The following is an 18,718-nucleotide window of genomic DNA, read 5'->3' as shown; positions in this document are numbered from 1 at the left end:
ACCATCTCATATCCCCATTTTTTTTGCATATTCCACACTACTAATGTTAGTAGTGTGTATGCAAAATTTCAGCGCTGTAGCTGCTGAAATAAAGGGTTAAATGGCGGAAAAAATTGGCGTGGGCTCCCGCGCAATTTTCTCCGCCAGAATGGTAAAGCCAGTGACTGAGGGCAGATATTAATAGCCAGGAGAGGGTCCATGGTTATTGGCCCCCCCGTGGCTAAAAACATCTGCCCCCAGCCACCCCAGAAAAGGCACATCTGGAAGATGCGCCTATTCTGGCACTTGGCCACTCTCTTCCCACTCCCTGTAGCGGTGGGCTATGGGGTAATGAAGGGTTAATGCCACCTTGCTATTGGAAGGTGACATTAAGCCAGATTAATAATGGAGAGGCGTCAATTATGACACCTATCCATTATTAATCCAATTGTTGGAAAGGGTTAAAAAACACACACACACATGATTTAAAAGTAGTTTAATGAAATAAACACAGCGGTTGTTGTAATAATTTATTGTTCTCTCAATCCATCAGGAACACCCTCGCTTGGAAAAATAATAAACGCACAAGATACATACCTTCTGGTGAACCGTCTCGTCCCACGAAGTAATCCATCTGAAGGGGTTAACTAATATTACAGGCACGAGCTGCGATAAACTACTCGCTCGTACCTGTAATCCCCGGGTGCTGAAAGGAAAGCTGGATCTGTACTTACATTGAGTCGCGGTGATGCGCCCCTGCTGGATGTTCTCATGAACTGCAGCCTGGGAACTTTTTCCCACGCTCCAGGTCATATGAGGACATCCACCAGGGGGCGCATCACCGCGACTGAAGGAAATGTAGGTCAATGACATACCCATATGTGGTCAAAAACTACTTTTGAGGCACAGTGCAAAGCTCAGAAGGGAAGTAGTGCCATATTACTGTGCAGATTTTGCTGCACTTGTTTGAGGGTGCCATGTTACATTGTAGTCACCAGTACATTATGCCCAGCTCATGCTTCTGGAGACACGCACCTGTAAATGAGGTGGGTTCTCATCACTACAGAAATGTCAAACATGTGGGCGCTCAACGTTGTTTACAGGAAGGATATATATCTGTTGCTTAGGCACACTGGAGTCAGAAGTATGGGGGCATTCGGATTTGGGAGCGGAGAATTTGCTGAATTTCTTTTGGGGACCGAGTAGCCATTTACCTTTCCCAGAGCCTTTGTGCTACCAGTAACGTGGATGCCCCCTATATTTCCATTAACAGATGGCAGATCTGAGTGAAATTTTGAGTACTGTCCAATTGATGATATGACCAAAGATATATTTACAAAGGCATTAACTGCTGAAAGGCATCAAAGCCTGATAAGGAAGTTAGGACTGGTTGAATAAGTCTTCACTGTTAAGAAAGGGTGTTGAAATACATGCAACAAGCTACAAACGTATTATACAGGAGGTACATTGCAGTGTCAGCAGGTGGCGCTGTTGTACCGGTTGATGCTTAGTAATACAGTTGTGGCTAAAAGCATTGACACCCCTGCAATTCTGTCAGTTAATACTCAGTTTCTTCCTGAAAATGATTGCAAACACAAATTCTTTGGTATTATTATCTTCATTTAATTTGTCTTAAATGAAAAAACACAAAAGAGAATGAAGCAAAAAGCAAAACATTGATCATTTCACACAAAACTCCAAAAATGGGCCAGACAAAAGTATTGGCACCCTCAGCCTAATACTTGGTTGCACAACCTTTAGCCAAAATAACTGCGACCAACCGCTTCCGGTAACCGTCAATGAGTTTCTTACAATGCTCTGCTGGAATTTTAGACCATTCTTCTTTGGCAAACTGCTCCAGGTCCCTGATATTTGATGAGTGCCTTCTCCAAACTGACATTTTTAGATCTCTCCACAGGTGTTCTATGGGATTCATGTCTGGACTCATTGCTGGCAACCTTAGAAGTCTCCAGTGCTTTCTCTCAAACCATTTTCTAGTGCTTTTTGAAGTGTGTTTTGGGTCATTGTCCTGCTGGAAGACCCATGACCTCTGAGGGAGACCCAGCTTTCTCACACTGGGCCCTACATTATGCTGCAAAATTTGTTGGTAGTCTTCAGACTTCATAATGCCATGCACACGGTCAAGCAGTCCAGTGCCAGAGGCAGCAAAGCAACCCCAAAACATCAGGGAACCTCCGCCATGTTTGACTGTAGGGACCGTGTTCTTTGAATGCCTCTTTTTTTCTCCTGTAAACTCTTTGTTGATGCCTTTGCCCAAAAAGCTCTACTTTTGTCTCATCTGACCAGAGAACATTCTTCCAAAACATTTTAGGCTTTTTCAGGTAAGTTTTGGCAAACTCCAGCCTGGCTTTTTTATGTCTCGGGGTAAGAAGTGGGGTCTTCCTGGGTCTCCTACCATACAGTCCCTTTTCATTCAAACGCCGATGAATAGTACGGGTTGACACTGTTGCACCCTCGGACTGCAGGGCAGCTTGAACTTGTTTGGATGTTAGTTCTTTGGTCTTCTTTCTTTTCTCCATGCTCAATGTGGTACACACAAGGACACAGGACAGAGGTTGAGTCAACTTTAATCCATGTCAACTGGCTGCAAGTGTGATTTAGTTATTGCCAACACCAGTTAGGTGCCACAGGTAAGTTACAGGTGCTGTAATTACACAAATTAGAGAAGCATCACATGATTTTTCGAACAGTGCCAATACTTTTGTCCACCCCCTTTTTTATGTTTGGTGTGGAATTATATCCAATTTGGCTTTAGGACAATTCTTTTTGTGTTTTTTCATTTAAGACAAATTAAATGAAGATAATAATACCAAAGAATTTGTGTTTGCAATCATTTTCAGGAAGAAACTGAGTATTATCTGACAGAATTGCAGGGGTGTCAATACTTTTGGCCACAACTGTATGTAGTGTATCCTAACTGCTTCTCTTGTTTAAACTGTCACTCACTAGTATAGCAGCCATCTTAGGATAAGTTGTTTTCCTCTCTGTTGATGATCTGAACAATTCATGTATATTTCAGGTCAACTATGGTTTCTCACCATAATCAGACTGGGAGGAGCAGTGTCACAAGATGGGGCTGTATATAGAGGGGCTGAGAAGAGTGATGTACTGCAGATGGGGCTGAATATTGTGGAGAATTAAAAGGGTAATGTACTGCAGGATGTGGCTGAGAGGAATGATGTACTGTGGGGTGGGTCTGAGTAAATAAATTAACAAAGTATATCATTAAACAAAGCTGAACTACTTATTAATATTAAAGGCATTTTACAGGTTTTAGGTTGTGACATGATTGTGGAAAACACTTTTAAAGAGTCATTTACCAGGACAGAGTACTGAAATTCAGGCAAGCAACACACGAACATTTGGTGGCCAGCTAGAAACACGTCCAGTGTGTGTCAATAACCAGAACTGGAATCTAGCTGGACACTACTTCCAATATGCCACTGGACTTAGCATAAATACAGCTCAATGTAACCACACATCAGACATAGTGGTGGATGGCATTGGGTGCAGATTCTGACTGACATGTTACAAAGAGTTTCTTTTTTTTTACCCTTTTACGTTAGGTGCCTGATCCATAGTTTCAGGTAGAGGTCTTCCAAAAGTTTCTGGGAAGAACAACACAAGAACTCCCATAATTACTGTCAAGCTTCCCATGAGGATGTAAGGCAGCAGCCTGTTATAGGCACCTAGTCAAAACAAGAAACAGCGTATTATGTCTCACACTTCATTCATTAACCTTGGAGCTGCACTTTGCATAAAAACATATCGCAGATCTCTCCATTATTTTACATCAGTGTTATAAAACCAAAACCAGGGCTGGACCCTAAACCCAGGGGGCTGTGATGGAGACACTATTCTTTGCAGCTACTACTTCTTTTGGCAGAATACTTATACAAATCTGCATGTGTGTAAGGCTGTGTTCACCCATAGCATTTTTACTGTGTTCATCAATAGAAAGCAATGAGTGGCGCAAAAACACAGCAAAAAATGCAGGTATCAGGTTTTGCTACGTCTTTGGTGCAAAAACCTCAGGAAGTGCATGCACAAGTGACAAATGTATCTGATAAAAACGCAGCAAAATCTGTTTTTTAAGCAGCTTCTTTACTGCCAAGACAGCTGGTTTTGCCTGGAGAAAAAAATGCACAAACATGCAATGTGTGAACAAAGCCTATTGATGAGGAGCAGAACGTTCCTCATCTTCAGTGAATTTTGGCTAGTACTATAACTATGGTATACAAATTGACTTTTTCAATCTGAAGCTCCATTTTAGAATATACGGACATTGTGCGATCCAATGTTTTTTTTTTTTTGCTGTAATGACAGTAAAACTGTGGGAATGGATGACAGGAGAAAGGGAAACAGTTTAGAAAACGTGCCTTTTTAGAAATTATACAGCTTCCTATGAATTGCATAAATATCTGAAGAGTGAGTATAGTAAAGGAGATCTACGGAATATATTGGCCTCTGTAAGAGCAGCATAATACAGCTACAGATCTCCTAGAAGGACAAAAAAATGCTGTGCCAGTAGGAGCGCTGAAATAATACATGGGTCTGGGGTTCAAGTTTCCAGTGCATTCATGAAAAGAGCACTTCCTCCGTGTGTCTCCCATTTCCCCCATTCCATAAGGAAGTGTTTCACAGGCTGCGTAGTACGCACCTTTAGGCCGGTTTCACACGTCCGTTTTTTTATTTAAATAATTTAAAATACAGAGTGGGAACCCCTCTATTCTCGATAACCGACCTTGCTCAAGCTGACAGCTGAGGGTTGCAGCTCCCAGCTGTGAGTTTTGCCTGGTTGGTTCAAGAAACTAAAGGGGAACCCAGGCCGGGTTTTTCATTCATTTATTTCGTTATATCACAGGCGGCGGGTGAGGAATACCCCGATCATCCGCTCCTGCTGTCACTGTTATTAGCAGCCAGTGTCGGATGATGGGAATAAGAGTCCCAAAAGCCCCCAACTGCTGTCATCGTTTTGATTTTAATATAACTTTCATCATTCTCCTCTGCTCGCGCCAATAGCCGGCAGAGCAGGGGAGAATGATGAGAGCCGGCTTCAGCACCAGCCGCTGGGGAACAGCGCTTACTGTGGCGCTTCTTCCCCGGTGCCGTCTCACACGGAGGACATCAATGTGTGTTCTCCGTGTGCAAGTGTGTGGGACGTTTTGCCATCCGTGCTAACGGTAATTAACGCACGTCTACGTGTGGGGTACACAGACACACGATCTGTGAAAACGCACTGACGTGAATGGGTCTACGTGTGTACGTGTCTCCGGTACGTGTCAAAACTGTCACCACACGTAACGGAGACACGGATATGTGAAAGAGGTCTTAGGCTGTGTGCCTGTAATATGTTACCATTTTAACCCCTTTACGCCATGGCCATTTTCCATCTTCATTTTTTCTTCCCCTTCATTCAATATCCATAACGTTTCGATTTTTCCATCAATATGGCCATATGAGGGTTTTTTTTTATTTTGTGGGACGAGTTGTAATTTTGAATGGCACCATTAATTTAACCATGTCATGTACTGGAAAAAGGGGGAAAAATTCCAAGTGCGGTGAAATTGCAAAAAAGTGCAATCCCACAATTGTTTTTTGATTTTGTTTTTACCTTGTTCAAAATATGGGAAACTGATAGGGCAGTATGATTCCCCGTGTCAGTACGAGTACGAAGATATCAAACATGTATAGTTTTTTACATTTAAGTGGTGAAAAAAACCTCTGAAATTTATATGACAAAAAAGTTTTAGAACTTATCAACATTTTCTAAGACTTATAACGTCTCCACTTTTCGGGATCTGGAGCTGGGCGAGGGATTACATTTTGCGCAATGAGGTGATGTTTTTATTGATACCATTTTGGGGTAGATACAATGCTTTGATTGCCTCTTATTGCATTTTATTGACATTTCTGAAAGTGGCATTACCAAATATATGTATTTCTATTGTTTTATTTTCAATAGGGCAATATGGGAGTGATTTGAACTTTTGTTCATATTTTTTTTTTTAACTTTCCCCCCACATTTTTACTGACTTCAATAGTCCCCTTAGGAAACTTGAAGATGTGATCGCCTGTGCTATACATAGCAGGGCTACAGCACTGTTATGTATAGCAGAAAGCTTGATCTCTTATGAACACTGGCCACAAACCGACGTTCACATGAGTATCGTATTAACAGGCACAGGTGTCTTCTGCAGACCCCCGGCTGTCATGACGACCCATTGGTGCCTCGTGATCATGTCACAGGTGCTCCAATGGTCAGCAGGAAATACACTGTTCCAGCTGGAACATGTCAAATCTCACTGTCAAACATTGACAGCGGGATTTAACTGGTTAACAGCCGCGGGTGGAGGTGTGATCAACCTGCGGCTGATTAAATCACCTGTCATGTGCGGCAGAAGATGTGGGCTCAGAGCCATACCCCACATCAAAGTCAGGGGCACAACATATGACATAAATATATCTTATGGTGTTAAGGGGTTAAAAGTCAGAATATAAAGCTACCAGATACACAGTGGGCTGTCCTCAAACACACTTTTTGTGGTTTTATGAATTTTATGTTTTTGTTTTTTTTACACACATCATACAATTATGACTTCGTTGTATTTTAAAACATTTTTATAGCTTAAGGAGAAGCCTAAGAATAAAGTCCAAAACCGGCAATGTTAATAGTGTGTTTAATGTTTTGACACTGACGTTAAACTAACATCTGTCACTGGCATGTTTTGATGCGAAAAAAAAAGTGGCAAATAGCTTGGAGGTTTGAAAACAAATACTGTCTATGAAGGCACCCCAGGTCATTTTCAGTATTGGGCTCATATAGGATTGTATTGGGAGTATACAGGTCCTTCTCAAAAAATTAGCATATAGTGTTAAATTTCATTATTTACCATAATGTAATGATTACAATTAAACTTTCATATATTATAGATTCATTATCCACCAACTGAAATTTGTCAGGTCTTTTATTGTTTTAATACTGATGATTTTGGCATAAAACTCCTGATAACCCAAAAAACCTGTCTCAATAAATTAGCATATCAAGAAAAGGTTCTCTAAATGACCTATTACCCTAATCTTCTGAATCAACTAATTAACTCTAAACACATGCAAAAGATACCTGAGGCTTTTAAAAACTCCCTGCCTGGTTCATTACTCAAAACCCCCATCATGGGTAAGACTAGCGACCTGACAGATGTCAAGAAGGCCATCATTGACACCCTCAAGCAAGAGGGTAAGACCCAGAAAGAAATTTCTCAACAAATAGGCTGTTCCCAGAGTGCTGTATCAAGGCACCTCAATGGTAAGTCTGTTGGAAGGAAACAATGTGGCAGAAAACGCTGTACAACGAGAAGAGGTGACCGGACCCTGAGGAAGATTGTGGAGAAGGACCGATTCCAGACCTTGGGGAACCTGAGGAAGCAGTGGACTGAGTCTGGTGTGGAAACATCCAGAGCCACCGTGCACAGGCGTGTGCAGGAAATGGGCTACAGGTGCCGCATTCCCCAGGTAAAGCCACTTTTGAACCATAAACAGCGGCAGAAGCGCCTGACCTGGGCTACAGAGAAGCAGCACTGGACTGTTGCTAAGTGGTCCCAAGTACTTTTTTCTGATGAAAGCAAATTTTGCATGTCATTCGGAAATCAAGGTGCCAGAGTCTGGAGGAAGACTGGGGAGAAGGAAATGCCAAAATGCCTGAAGTCCAGTGTCAAGTACCCACAGTCAGTGATGGTGTGGGGTGCCATGTCAGCTGCTGGTGTTGGTCCACTGTGTTTCATCAAGGGCAGGGTCAATGCAGCTAGCTATCAGGAGATTTTGGATTCATGCTTCCATCGGCTGAAATGCTTTATGGAGATGAAGATTTCATTTTTCAGCACGACCTGGCACCTGCTCACAGTGCCAAAACCACTGGTAAATGGTTTACTGACCATGGTATTACTGTGCTCAATTGGCCTGCCAACTCTCCTGACCTGAACCCCATAGAGAATCTGTGGGATATTGTGAAGAGAAAGTTGAGAGACGCAAGACCCAACACTCTGGATGAGCTTAAGGCCGCTATTGAAGCATCCTGGGCCTCCATAACATCTCAGCAGTGTCACAGGCTGATTGCCTCCATGCCACGCCGCATTGAAGCAGTCATTTCTGCCAAAGGATTCCCGACCAAGTATTGAGTGCATAACTGAACATTATTATTTGATGTTTTTTTTGTTTGTTATTAAAAAACACTTTTATTTGATTGGACGGGTGGAATATGCTAATTTATTGAGACAGGTTTTTTGGGTTATCAGGAGTTGTATGCCAAAATCATCAGTATTAAAACAATAAAAGACCTGACAAATTTCAGTTGGTGGATAATGAATCTATAATATATGAAAGTTTAATTGTAATCATTACATTATGGTAAATAATGAAATTTAACACTATATGCTAATTTTTTGAGAAGGACCTGTATATAGAAACACAAACAGAATGACTATAAATGGACCTGAAAAAATCTAAGTATTGCAGTGGGTGTGATCAGTCACCAAAAATCTGCAATATATAGAGCAGTACGACAAATCTATCTTGCTACATGTGAATCAGACCTCTTATGTTGCTCTGATGAGGGGCAAATATCCCGAAATACATGTCTGCAAATAGTGTATTTGTTTTTTATCCTAAGTCATGTGACAAGTAGTAATGAGCGAATATACTCGTTACTCGAGATTTCTCGAGCATGCTCGGGGGTCCTCAGAGTATTTTTTAGTGCTCCGGAGATTTAGTTTTTCTTGCCGCAGCTGAATCATTTACATCTGATAGCCAGCATAAGTACATGTGGGGAATCCCTAGCAACCAGGCAACCCCCACATGTACTTATGCTGGCTATCAGATGTAAATCATTCAGCTGCGGCAAGAAAAACTGATCTCCGAGCACTAAAAATTACTCGGAGGACCCCCGAGCATGCTCGAGAAATCTCGAGTAACGAGTATATTTGCTCTTCACTAGTGACAAGGCTTGTTAAAGGGTCGACATAAACTTTTAGGCTATGTGCACACGTTGCGGATTAGGCTTAGGAATTTCTGGTGCGGATTCTGCCTCTCCTGGCAGAAAACGCACCTGCGGATTTGTCGCGTTTTTTGTGAGGTTCCGCAGCGCTTTTTGTGCATTTTTGCTGTGGTTTTCTTGCGGATTTGCTGCGTTTTTTACCCCTGCGGTTTTCTATAGTGGAATGGGTACAAAAACGCTGCAGATTCACAAAAAAGAAGTGACATGCTACTTCTTTTAAACCGCAGCGTTTCCGCAGCGGATTTTCCTCAAAGTGTGCACAGCATTTTTTTTCTCATTGATTTACATAGTATTGTAAATCAATTGCGGATCTGCAGCGTTTCTGCACCTCAAAAAACGCTGCGGATCCGCAGAGAATCCGCAACGTGTGCACATACCCTCACGACTGCAACTTTCTGCACAGATGTTACCATTTTATACTTGCTTAGTGGTATATGTAAGCATGGCAGCACAACTAACATTCTTGGTGGGATGAGCATGGTCGGCCCCTGCTTTGAACAAATAGTGAAGGTGGAACTTGCTCATACAACATGAAGCAATTACATTTAGAATTTTTCTAATAATCTTACCAAGGTATACAAAGTACGGAGAGATGACGCTTCCGACACGAGATGACATAGAACCAATACCCACACCCATGTTTCGTATGACTGTAGGGTAAAGTTCAGCTGTGTACACATATGCCATGGAGAATGCAGCTGTAACTCCAAATTTTCCTAGCATCACCATAAAAGTGGATAAAATGTTGAGGCCTGAAAAGACAATTAATGACATGATGTATATTGTTAATGGTGTATCCTAATATAGGACATGAAGGTGCCACAGCACAACTAAGGCCTTGTTCAGATGGCCATATTTCAGTCAGTGTGTAGACATCACAATGAGCAATACTGACGGAAACCTGTCAACATGAATCAGATCTTGGCTGCACAATTGACGCTAGGTATGTTTTTTCTCTGAAACATTCCAGCATTGCAGAGAAAATATACACTCACCGGCCACTTTATTAGGTACACCATGCTAGTAACGGGTTGGACCCCCTTTTGCCTTCAGAACTGCCTCAATTCTTCGTGGCATAGATTCAACAAGGTGCTGGAAGCATTCCTCAGAGATTTTGGTCCATATTGACATGATGGCATCACACAGTTGCCGCAGATTTGTCGGCTGCACATCCCAAAGATGCTCCATACAAGGCAGGATGGATCCATGCTTTCATGTTGTTTACGCCAAATTCTGACCCTACCAGCCCATCTGCCTCAAAGTTCGACGCACTGTGCGTTCAGAGATGCTCTTAGGCCTACCTTGGTTGTAACGGGTGGCGATTTGAGTCACTGTTGCCTTTCTATCAGCTCAAACCAGTCTGCCCATTCTCCTCTGACCTCTGGCATCAACAAGGCATTTCCGCCCACAGAACTGCCGCTCACTGGATTTTTTTTCTTTTTCGGACCATTCTCTGTAAACCCTAGAGATGGTTGTGCGTGAAAATCCCAGTAGATCAGCAGTTTCTGAAATACTCAGACCAGCCCTTCTGGCACCAACAACCATGCCACGTTCAAAGGCACTCAAATCACCTTTCTTCCCCATACTGATGCTCGGTTTGAACTGCAGGAGATTGTCTTGACCATGTCTACATGCCTAAATGCACTGAGTTGCCGCCATGTGATTGGCTGATTAGAAATTAAGTGTTAACAAGAAGTTGGACAGGTGTACCTAATAAAGTGGCCAGTGAGTGTAGATTACAGATCTGGAACATAGGGATGGATTAAACTAGTCTGGTGGCAGATTTTCTCTGCCTCACTCCAAGTGATTGACGGGTCACTCCTAAGTGTGTAAATCAGGAAAGACCTGTCAATCATCTGGAGCGCCGCAGGGAGAATACAGCTTTGTGCAGCGCCAAACTAGCTTCATAACTGCTTTATGTTCCTGGCTGGATATTAAAACCATGTTTTCTCTGAAATGTCCGAGCATTTCAGAGAAAAATATACCTGGCTGCAATAATACATCCAGGCTCTGCGGTTTGGGCAGCATGAATTGACAAGTAGTTTCCCTTTAACCTAAAGTGCATCTCACACTTTACAGGAGGGCCAGTACCCCAAAACACAATGTCTGCAAATTGAAATTTTGCTTTGGCTTTTATCCTATGTCATGTGTCAAGGCTCGTTAGAGGGTCAATATTTACTTTTAAGATTGCTACAATAAGTGGCACTAGAGTTCTAGTTCTCGTCCTCTCTGAAGAGACAATTTGCATAATGTTTATTAGTGACACTGACAACATAATCATTAATGTGGTTCCTGTATGGACCGCAGTCTGGCGATGGCTCGTAACAACAACTCCCAGGATCTACTTACCATTATTAATGGTTCCGGTAATGTATTCCTATTCTGATAATGATTTTGGTGCTGTATTTACTGATAGTGATTCTGGTGTTGAATTCATGTAACACTAATGGTTCTGGTGATGGATGCATGTTTTGATGGTGGTTCTTGTGATGTATTTATGTACTGGTGGTGGTTTTGGCCTTGTATTCATGAATTGATGATTATTCTGAAACTGTATTACTGATGGTGGTTTTATTGTGTCATTGATGTATCGATGATGGTTTTGGTGATGTATTCATGTACTGATGTTAGTTTTGGTTATGTATTCCTGTACTAATTTTGGTTCTGGTGTTGTATTCCTGTATTTAGGATGGTTCTGGTGACATATTCATGTACTGATGGTGGTTTATATGATGTATTAATGCACTGACGGTGATTTTGGTGTTGTATTGATGTACTGATGATGGTTCTGGTACGGTATTTATGTTCTTATGATTTATGGTATTTATTCACTTATATACTGGCTGATGACCGGTTCATTCAACATTTGAAATGCCCTATTTATTAGAATTATGGCTGGACCATACAGTACAAGTACTTTTTAACTATTGTGTCCCACCCTTTTTCCTTATATGATAATTATCATTACAGGACAAACTGGATTATAATCTCCTGCTGATAAAACACTGCTTGTATTGAACCAGCAAAATACAGCACAGTAAGTGACACATCACTGGATTCAGGCTCTATGCTCCTACATCATGGTGTTCAATAGTGAGCAATACAGTCATCAGGTACAGGGGAAAAATGTGAAGTATAGTACCAAACTTGTCACCCTGCATCATGCATTTCTTTTTAAAGAGGCACTTAATGAGACTTAAATGCTGCCACTGCTCAAAAAAACTGAGCTTTGTATGCTTGCTGTTATGATACCTATATAAAAAGAGCAAACAATAGTAGAAAAGTAACGTTGTATAAACCGTAATAAAAAAAAATGTCTAACTTGCATAATGAATACATGTCGCTGATCACATTCTGTTTTTAGATCTATAATACAATGAACAGACATGTTGGGAAGATAATGGACAATACTATGTGGGAGCGGGCTACAGAATGAGAAACAAAAGCAGCAGAATGGGGCTCCTACAAGAAAGGCATCCATGGAATTTACAGATTTATCAATTTGTTATTTTGCTTCTTAGAACTCTGAAGTAAAATAATGTAGTGAATGTAGTCTTATGTGATCATAAAGAGCTGTAGCAAACCACAAACTGTGCCATGCTATGCCTGTATGCTCATACATACCCCCAAATTTATAAGTTTATGAGACATCAGTTCAGACATGAGCATATATAAAAAGCTAATCTTCCAGAAAAAATAACCTTCCCATAGACACTACCAGGGTATCTGCATCCAGTGCGTCCCAGCAATTACCACCATCTCTCACCTAATACAGCCATTTTTTTTTCTGTGCTATGTTGTGCATAAATATGTGATTCTTCAGAATTTCTGTTAGTCTTTGCCTGATGAAGAGACCTGTGTAGTCTTGAAAGCTTGCAATTTGTTACCCATCTTTTCAGTTAGCCATTAAAGGGTATCAACCACTGAGGACTCTCAATTCTAAATATTTTTCTAATACAGCCAGGCATCACAGGCTACCACGCTTGGCATTTCTAGTCGGGCATAGATATATTGCACTGGAAATAAGAAACCTCATTTGATCCAGCTACTATAGCATCTTTAGGAGAAGATACTTACTTTGTGGTACAAGTTGTATAAGGAGCAGCAGAACTCCACCGAGAAGCATTGTTCCACACATTGAATAGCGCCGTGATACACGTCCAAGAAGCTGCCATGCTATAATATATGATGGAACTTCAATGGCAGCCAGAAGGAAGCAATTCAGAAATGGGTCACCATGCAAATTCGGGGTATTCAGGGAAACACCAAAATATCCAATAGATACAATCAACCTGGAAAATAATAATTTTATATATTATATCACCATTCAATTCCAAAACAGTATATATACGGAATACAAATCACATGAACAAACATGGGCATACTGAGAGAGAGAGACTAGGCATACAAACTATTATTACTTCACTACAATAGGACTGATTTACCCCAGAGAAATCACAATGCAACTTCTTACATGTCAACTTTACAGCTCATATAGTATAGTATAGTGTATTTTGTCTACAGTAATAAACCGATTGCAGCCCCCAATCCATCACCCAGGGTCAGGATGAAGTTACAATTGAATAGTGATGGGACAGGAATCTTTTCCTCCATTGAGCCTATGGAGGGAAAGATGTGGGTTAGGCTAGTTTCACACTGGCGTTTACCTGATCTGCGGCAGGCTGCGGACTTCCTCTCTGAAGCCCCGCCCTCGGCCGCACCTCCGACGCTAGCACCGCCTACTTCTGCGTGCGGCCCGCATGCGACCTCCGTACCTATCTTTAACATTAGGTACGCAGGTCGTGCGGCTGTATGCGGATGCTGCCGCATGCATCGTTTTGACGATGCGGAAAAAAAAAAAATGCTACAGGCTGCGTCCTACGCTGGTCGCCGCATCGTCAAAACGACGCATGCGGCAGCATCCGCATACAGCCGCACGACCTGCGTACCTAATGTTAAAGATAGGTACGGAGGTCGCATGCAGGCCGCATGCAGAAGTAGGCGGAGCTAGCGGCGGAGGTGCGGCCGAGGGCGGGGCTTCACGGAGGAAGTCCGCAGCCTGACGCAGATCAGGTAAACGCTAGTGTGAAACTAGCCTCAGTGGGTTAAGAGCTGGCTCAGGGATAGGAAACAAAGGGTGGTTATTAATGGAGCACACTCGGACTGGGTCACAGTTAGCAGTGTGGTACCACAGGGGTCAGTATTGGGCCCTCTTCTTTTTAACATATTTATTAATGATCTTGTAGGGGGCATACAGAGTAGTATTTCAATATTTGCAGATGACACTAAACTCTGCAGGGTAATCAATACAGAGGAGGACAATTTTATATTAGAGGAGATTTATGTAAACTGGAAGCTTGGGCTGATAAATGGCAAATGAGCTTTAATAGGGATAAATGTAAGGTCATGCACTTGGGTAGAACAAATAAGATGTGTAGTTATGTGCTTAATTGTAAAACACTGGGCAAAACCGTCAATGAAAAAGACCTGGGTGTATGGGTGAATGACAAACTCACATTTAGTGGCCAGTGTCAGGCAGCTGCTACAAAGGCAAATAAAATAATGGGATGCATTAAAAGAGGCATAGATGCTCATGAGGAGAACATAATTTTACCTCTATACAAGTCACTTATGCGACCACACTTAGAATACTGTGTACAGTTCTGGTCTCCGGTGTATAAGGAAGACATAGCTGAACTAGAGCGGGTGCAGAGAAGAGCGACCATTTGTTCAGATTGGCCTACCGCCTCAACGCATTAACCTAATTATCTGTGTGGCCTATTAATAAAAAACAACAACATAATCACGTTCCTCCATCATGTTCTCATACACTTTATGCAGTTAATAGCCTCTGTGTCTGTACTGTTACATACTTAGGCAGTTAACTGGTTCATGCAGCTTTACATGAACACCCGAGCCTTACACTATGGCTGGTCCAAATAACTAAAGCAATTGTTACCATCCACCTCTCGTGTCTCCCCTTTTCCTCATAGTTTGTAAGCTTGCGAGCAGGGCCCTCATTCCTCCTGGTATCTGTTTTGAACTGTGATTTCTGTTATGCTGTAATGTCTGTTGTCTGTATAAGTCCCCTCTATAAGTTGTAAAGCGCTGCGGAATATGTTGGCGCTATATAAATAAAATTATTATTATTATTATTATTAAGGTTATTAGAAGACTGGGGGGTCTGCAATACTAAGATAGGTTATTACACTTGGGGCTATTTAGTTTGGGAAAACGAAGGCTAAGGGGTGATCTTATTACGATGTATACATACATGAGGGGACAGTACAAAGACCTCTCTAATGATCTTTTTACTCATAGACCTGAGACAGGGACAAGGGGGCCTCCTTTACGTCTGGAGGAAAGAAGGTTTAAGCATAATAACAGACGCGGAATCTTTACTATAAGAGCAGTGAGACTATGGAACTCTCTGCCGTATGATGTTGTAATGAGTGATTCATTACTAAAATTTAAGAGGGGACAGGATGCAACTCCCTGCCGCCGGTATAACGCATGCAGAATTGTATTCCCACTAAATACTAACGTTTTACAAGCTTAATTAGCTTGCAGAATGCTAGCGTTGTCCAAGCGATCCGTAGCATCGCTTGGAAAACTGATTGACAGGTTGGTCACACTTGTCAAGCATAGTGTTTGACAAGTGTTACCAACTTTTTACTACTGATGCTGCCTATGCAGCATCAATAGTAAAAAGATAATGTTAAAAATAATAATAATAAAAAAAATAGTGATATTCTCACCTTCCGGCGGCCCCCGCAGCCTTCCCCTTCCTCGCGATGCTCCCGGCAGCTCCCATTCACAGTGATGCCTCGCGACAATGACCCCAGATGATGTAGCATCACACGAGACCACTGCGTCATCACAGGTCATTGGCGCAAAGCATTACTGGGAACGGGAGCATCGCGAGGAGTGGGAAGGCTGCGGGGGCCGGTGGAAGGTGAGTATATTACTATTTTTTGTTTTAATTCTTTTTCGTTTTACAGGTATATGGTTCCCAAGGCCTGGAGGAGAGTCTCCTCTCCTCCACACCCGGCTACCATCCGCAGATGATCCGCTTACTTCTTGCATGGTGGGCATAGCGTTTTCACCTCGATTTCGTGGCAAAAACACATACAATCTGCAACGTGTGCACATAGCCTTATAGTTTTTACTATTAATACGCCTCTGCTGCTCACTAGAACTTTTACTCAAGGAGGAGAACTCTCTCTGCCAGAATCTAGGAAGTAAGGACTGTACGGAGGCTGCATAGCTCTGAACTGACAGGAGACAACTTGGTTATACCCCTTTAAGTTTTCTGGACATCTGGATGTGTTACCTGAATTTACTGCAAGTGTTTGTGATGTGTAGATCACTGAAATTCAATTTTTATAGTTTTATAACAGTACACACAGTAAGACCACTGTCACTCTTGTTCTGCCATGTGGTACCATCATTTTTGGAGAATGTCATGTTCAAAGAGAACCTATGCTGTGCTGTTATCATGTAGGATCGATGGGAGTTGTGGGGGGTGTTCTGTTTTTAACAAGAAATAGTAACTGTCTGAAAGTGATTGCTACTAGTGATGAGCGAGTAAGGTCAAGTTTCCCCGAGCATGCTCGGGTGGTCTCCGAGTATTTTGGCGTGCTCGGAGATTTAGTTTATGTCGACTCGCAGCTGCTTGATTTGCGGCTGCTAAACAGCTTGAACACATGTGGGGATTCCCTAACAAACAGGCATTCCTCACATGTATTCAAGCTGTCTAGTAGCTGCAAATTACGCAGCTGCGAGTCGAAATAAACTAAATCTCCGAGCAAAACAAAATACTCGGAGACCACCCGAGCATGCTCAGAGAAACTCGAGTAACGAGCATACTCGCTCATCACTAATTGCTACCTCTCTGAAAGACTATTAGGACTTTTGGTAAGGGTGTTGGCTGGTGCCCATAGTTATAAAGGTTGGTCTGAAATCTTAATGTAGTGTTGGCTGAAGTAATAACTTGAAGGGGTTGGCCACTTTCTCTTGTTAGTGCAGCTTTCCTCACACACCATTTTGAACAGCACTTCTGTCCATAAAATGGCTTCTGATGTAGGAGCATGTAACCAGACCTGTCCATCAGTCTCCTCCAACAGAAAATAAGCTTTCCTGTATGAGGTGTTTTACTAATGGAGGAGACTCATCCAGTAGCCATTTTATGGACAGAAGTAATGGACAGTTTGGGTAGACAGCTTCACTAAAAGAGAAAGTGGCCAATCCCTTTAACTCCAAGGTGTTAAGAGCCACTTTTGGCCTTTATTCGAGACTTTTTTTTTTTTAACTTTACTATTGTCACATTCCCGGAGCCATACATTTTTCATTTTTTGGAGTCATAGTCATATGGGAGCTTGTTTTTTTCAAAACAAGTTGTATTTCTTAGTGGCATCATTTTGAGGTATGTAGAACTTATTAACAAACTATTATTAACTTTTTATGGGAAGGAAAAAAACACTGTAATTCTGCCACTTTATTTTAGTAGCATGACAAGTAGCATAAAATTTAAACCGCAAAACAAAGCGTAACTATATTGTTAGGGTCAGTACAAATATGTTGATTCCAAACTTATATAGTTTTATTTGTGTTTTATTACTTGTGTACAATTAATTTACGGTACTCTTTAAAAAAAAATCTCTTTGTGAGGCAAAAGAAACAAAATAAAAATCAGCAATTGTGTTTGTTATTTATTCTTTAAAAAAAACACCAATCACCATTTGGTGAAATTGTTATCTTTATTATGTGGGTCGATACAATCACACCAGTACCAAATTGAATTTACATGGGTCTGCTTATGTTTTGCATTATGCATAAGAAGCTCAAGAATTTACTTATTTTTTTGGTGCCATATTCTGAAACCCATATCTTTAGTTTTACATATAGATGGAGCTATATAAGGATTTTTTTTTTAAAGACAAACTGTAGTTTTTACTTGTATCACTTTTTGGTATGCACTTTTTTTCTAATTTTTTTGGGTAGTGGGTAAGAACAGAAAACATTTAATCTGAAACTAATACCTTTATTCTGTGGGCTGATACAAATATTTTCTGCTTTACTACTTTTTCACAAGAAAAATCTATTTTTGTCCAAAAAAATCCATATTGTAAGAACCCTAACTTTTTTGGTTTTCTGTTTACAGAACTGTATGGCATTTATATCATAATTTTTCATATATGTTTTATCACCATTCAACACTTGGTATGAAAATTGATAGTTTTATAGTACAGGTTGTTAAAAATGTGGCATTATCAAATATGTGACTTTTTGTGAGGGGCTTTTTTTATTTTTTTTACAGCTATACAATTTTTTTTATTATTAAAACTGTGATTTTATGTTTTTTTTATAACACTAACAAACTTTTTTTTTGCTTTTCCTCTTACAGTACTTGTTAGTCCCACAAGGGGACATGGACCTGCGATCCTTTGATTGCCTTGATAATGCAGTGTAGTACATATGTCCTACAGTGCGTTCTCTCTGTCAGTATTTGACTTGACAGTTAAACAATCAGGCCCCACTCCTGTGGGATTTGATAGGCTGATATTTATGGCAGACACAGATGCCATTGTTGGGAATCTCTATTGCCATTGTAACCATCAAAAGCTGCAGAGGTGCTGATGGGTAAACAATAGGAGTGATCTCCCTTTG

At 41.3% G+C, this 18,718-nt stretch overlaps 1 protein-coding gene across 1 annotated transcript in view; it reads right to left on the bottom strand.

The window, feature by feature from the left end:
- The window catches only part of LOC143776509 (solute carrier family 22 member 4-like), a 143,724-nt gene that overhangs the window by 30,733 nt on the left and 94,273 nt on the right, over window positions 1-18,718 (bottom strand). Inside the window, exons 7-9 of the mRNA XM_077265961.1 lie at window positions 13,127-13,341; window positions 9,619-9,801; window positions 3,554-3,689 (exon numbers count right to left, since the gene is read on the bottom strand). Of these exons, the coding sequence (XP_077122076.1) occupies window positions 3,554-3,689; window positions 9,619-9,801; window positions 13,127-13,341 (534 nt within the window). The remainder of the gene's footprint in view (window positions 1-3,553; window positions 3,690-9,618; window positions 9,802-13,126; window positions 13,342-18,718) is intronic.

The sequence above is a fragment of the Ranitomeya variabilis genome, chromosome 5 (genome assembly GCF_051348905.1).
Source record: "Ranitomeya variabilis isolate aRanVar5 chromosome 5, aRanVar5.hap1, whole genome shotgun sequence".
Classification (NCBI taxonomy): Eukaryota; Metazoa; Chordata; class Amphibia; order Anura; family Dendrobatidae; genus Ranitomeya; species Ranitomeya variabilis.
This window is presented reverse-complemented; position numbering and strand designations above follow the sequence as displayed.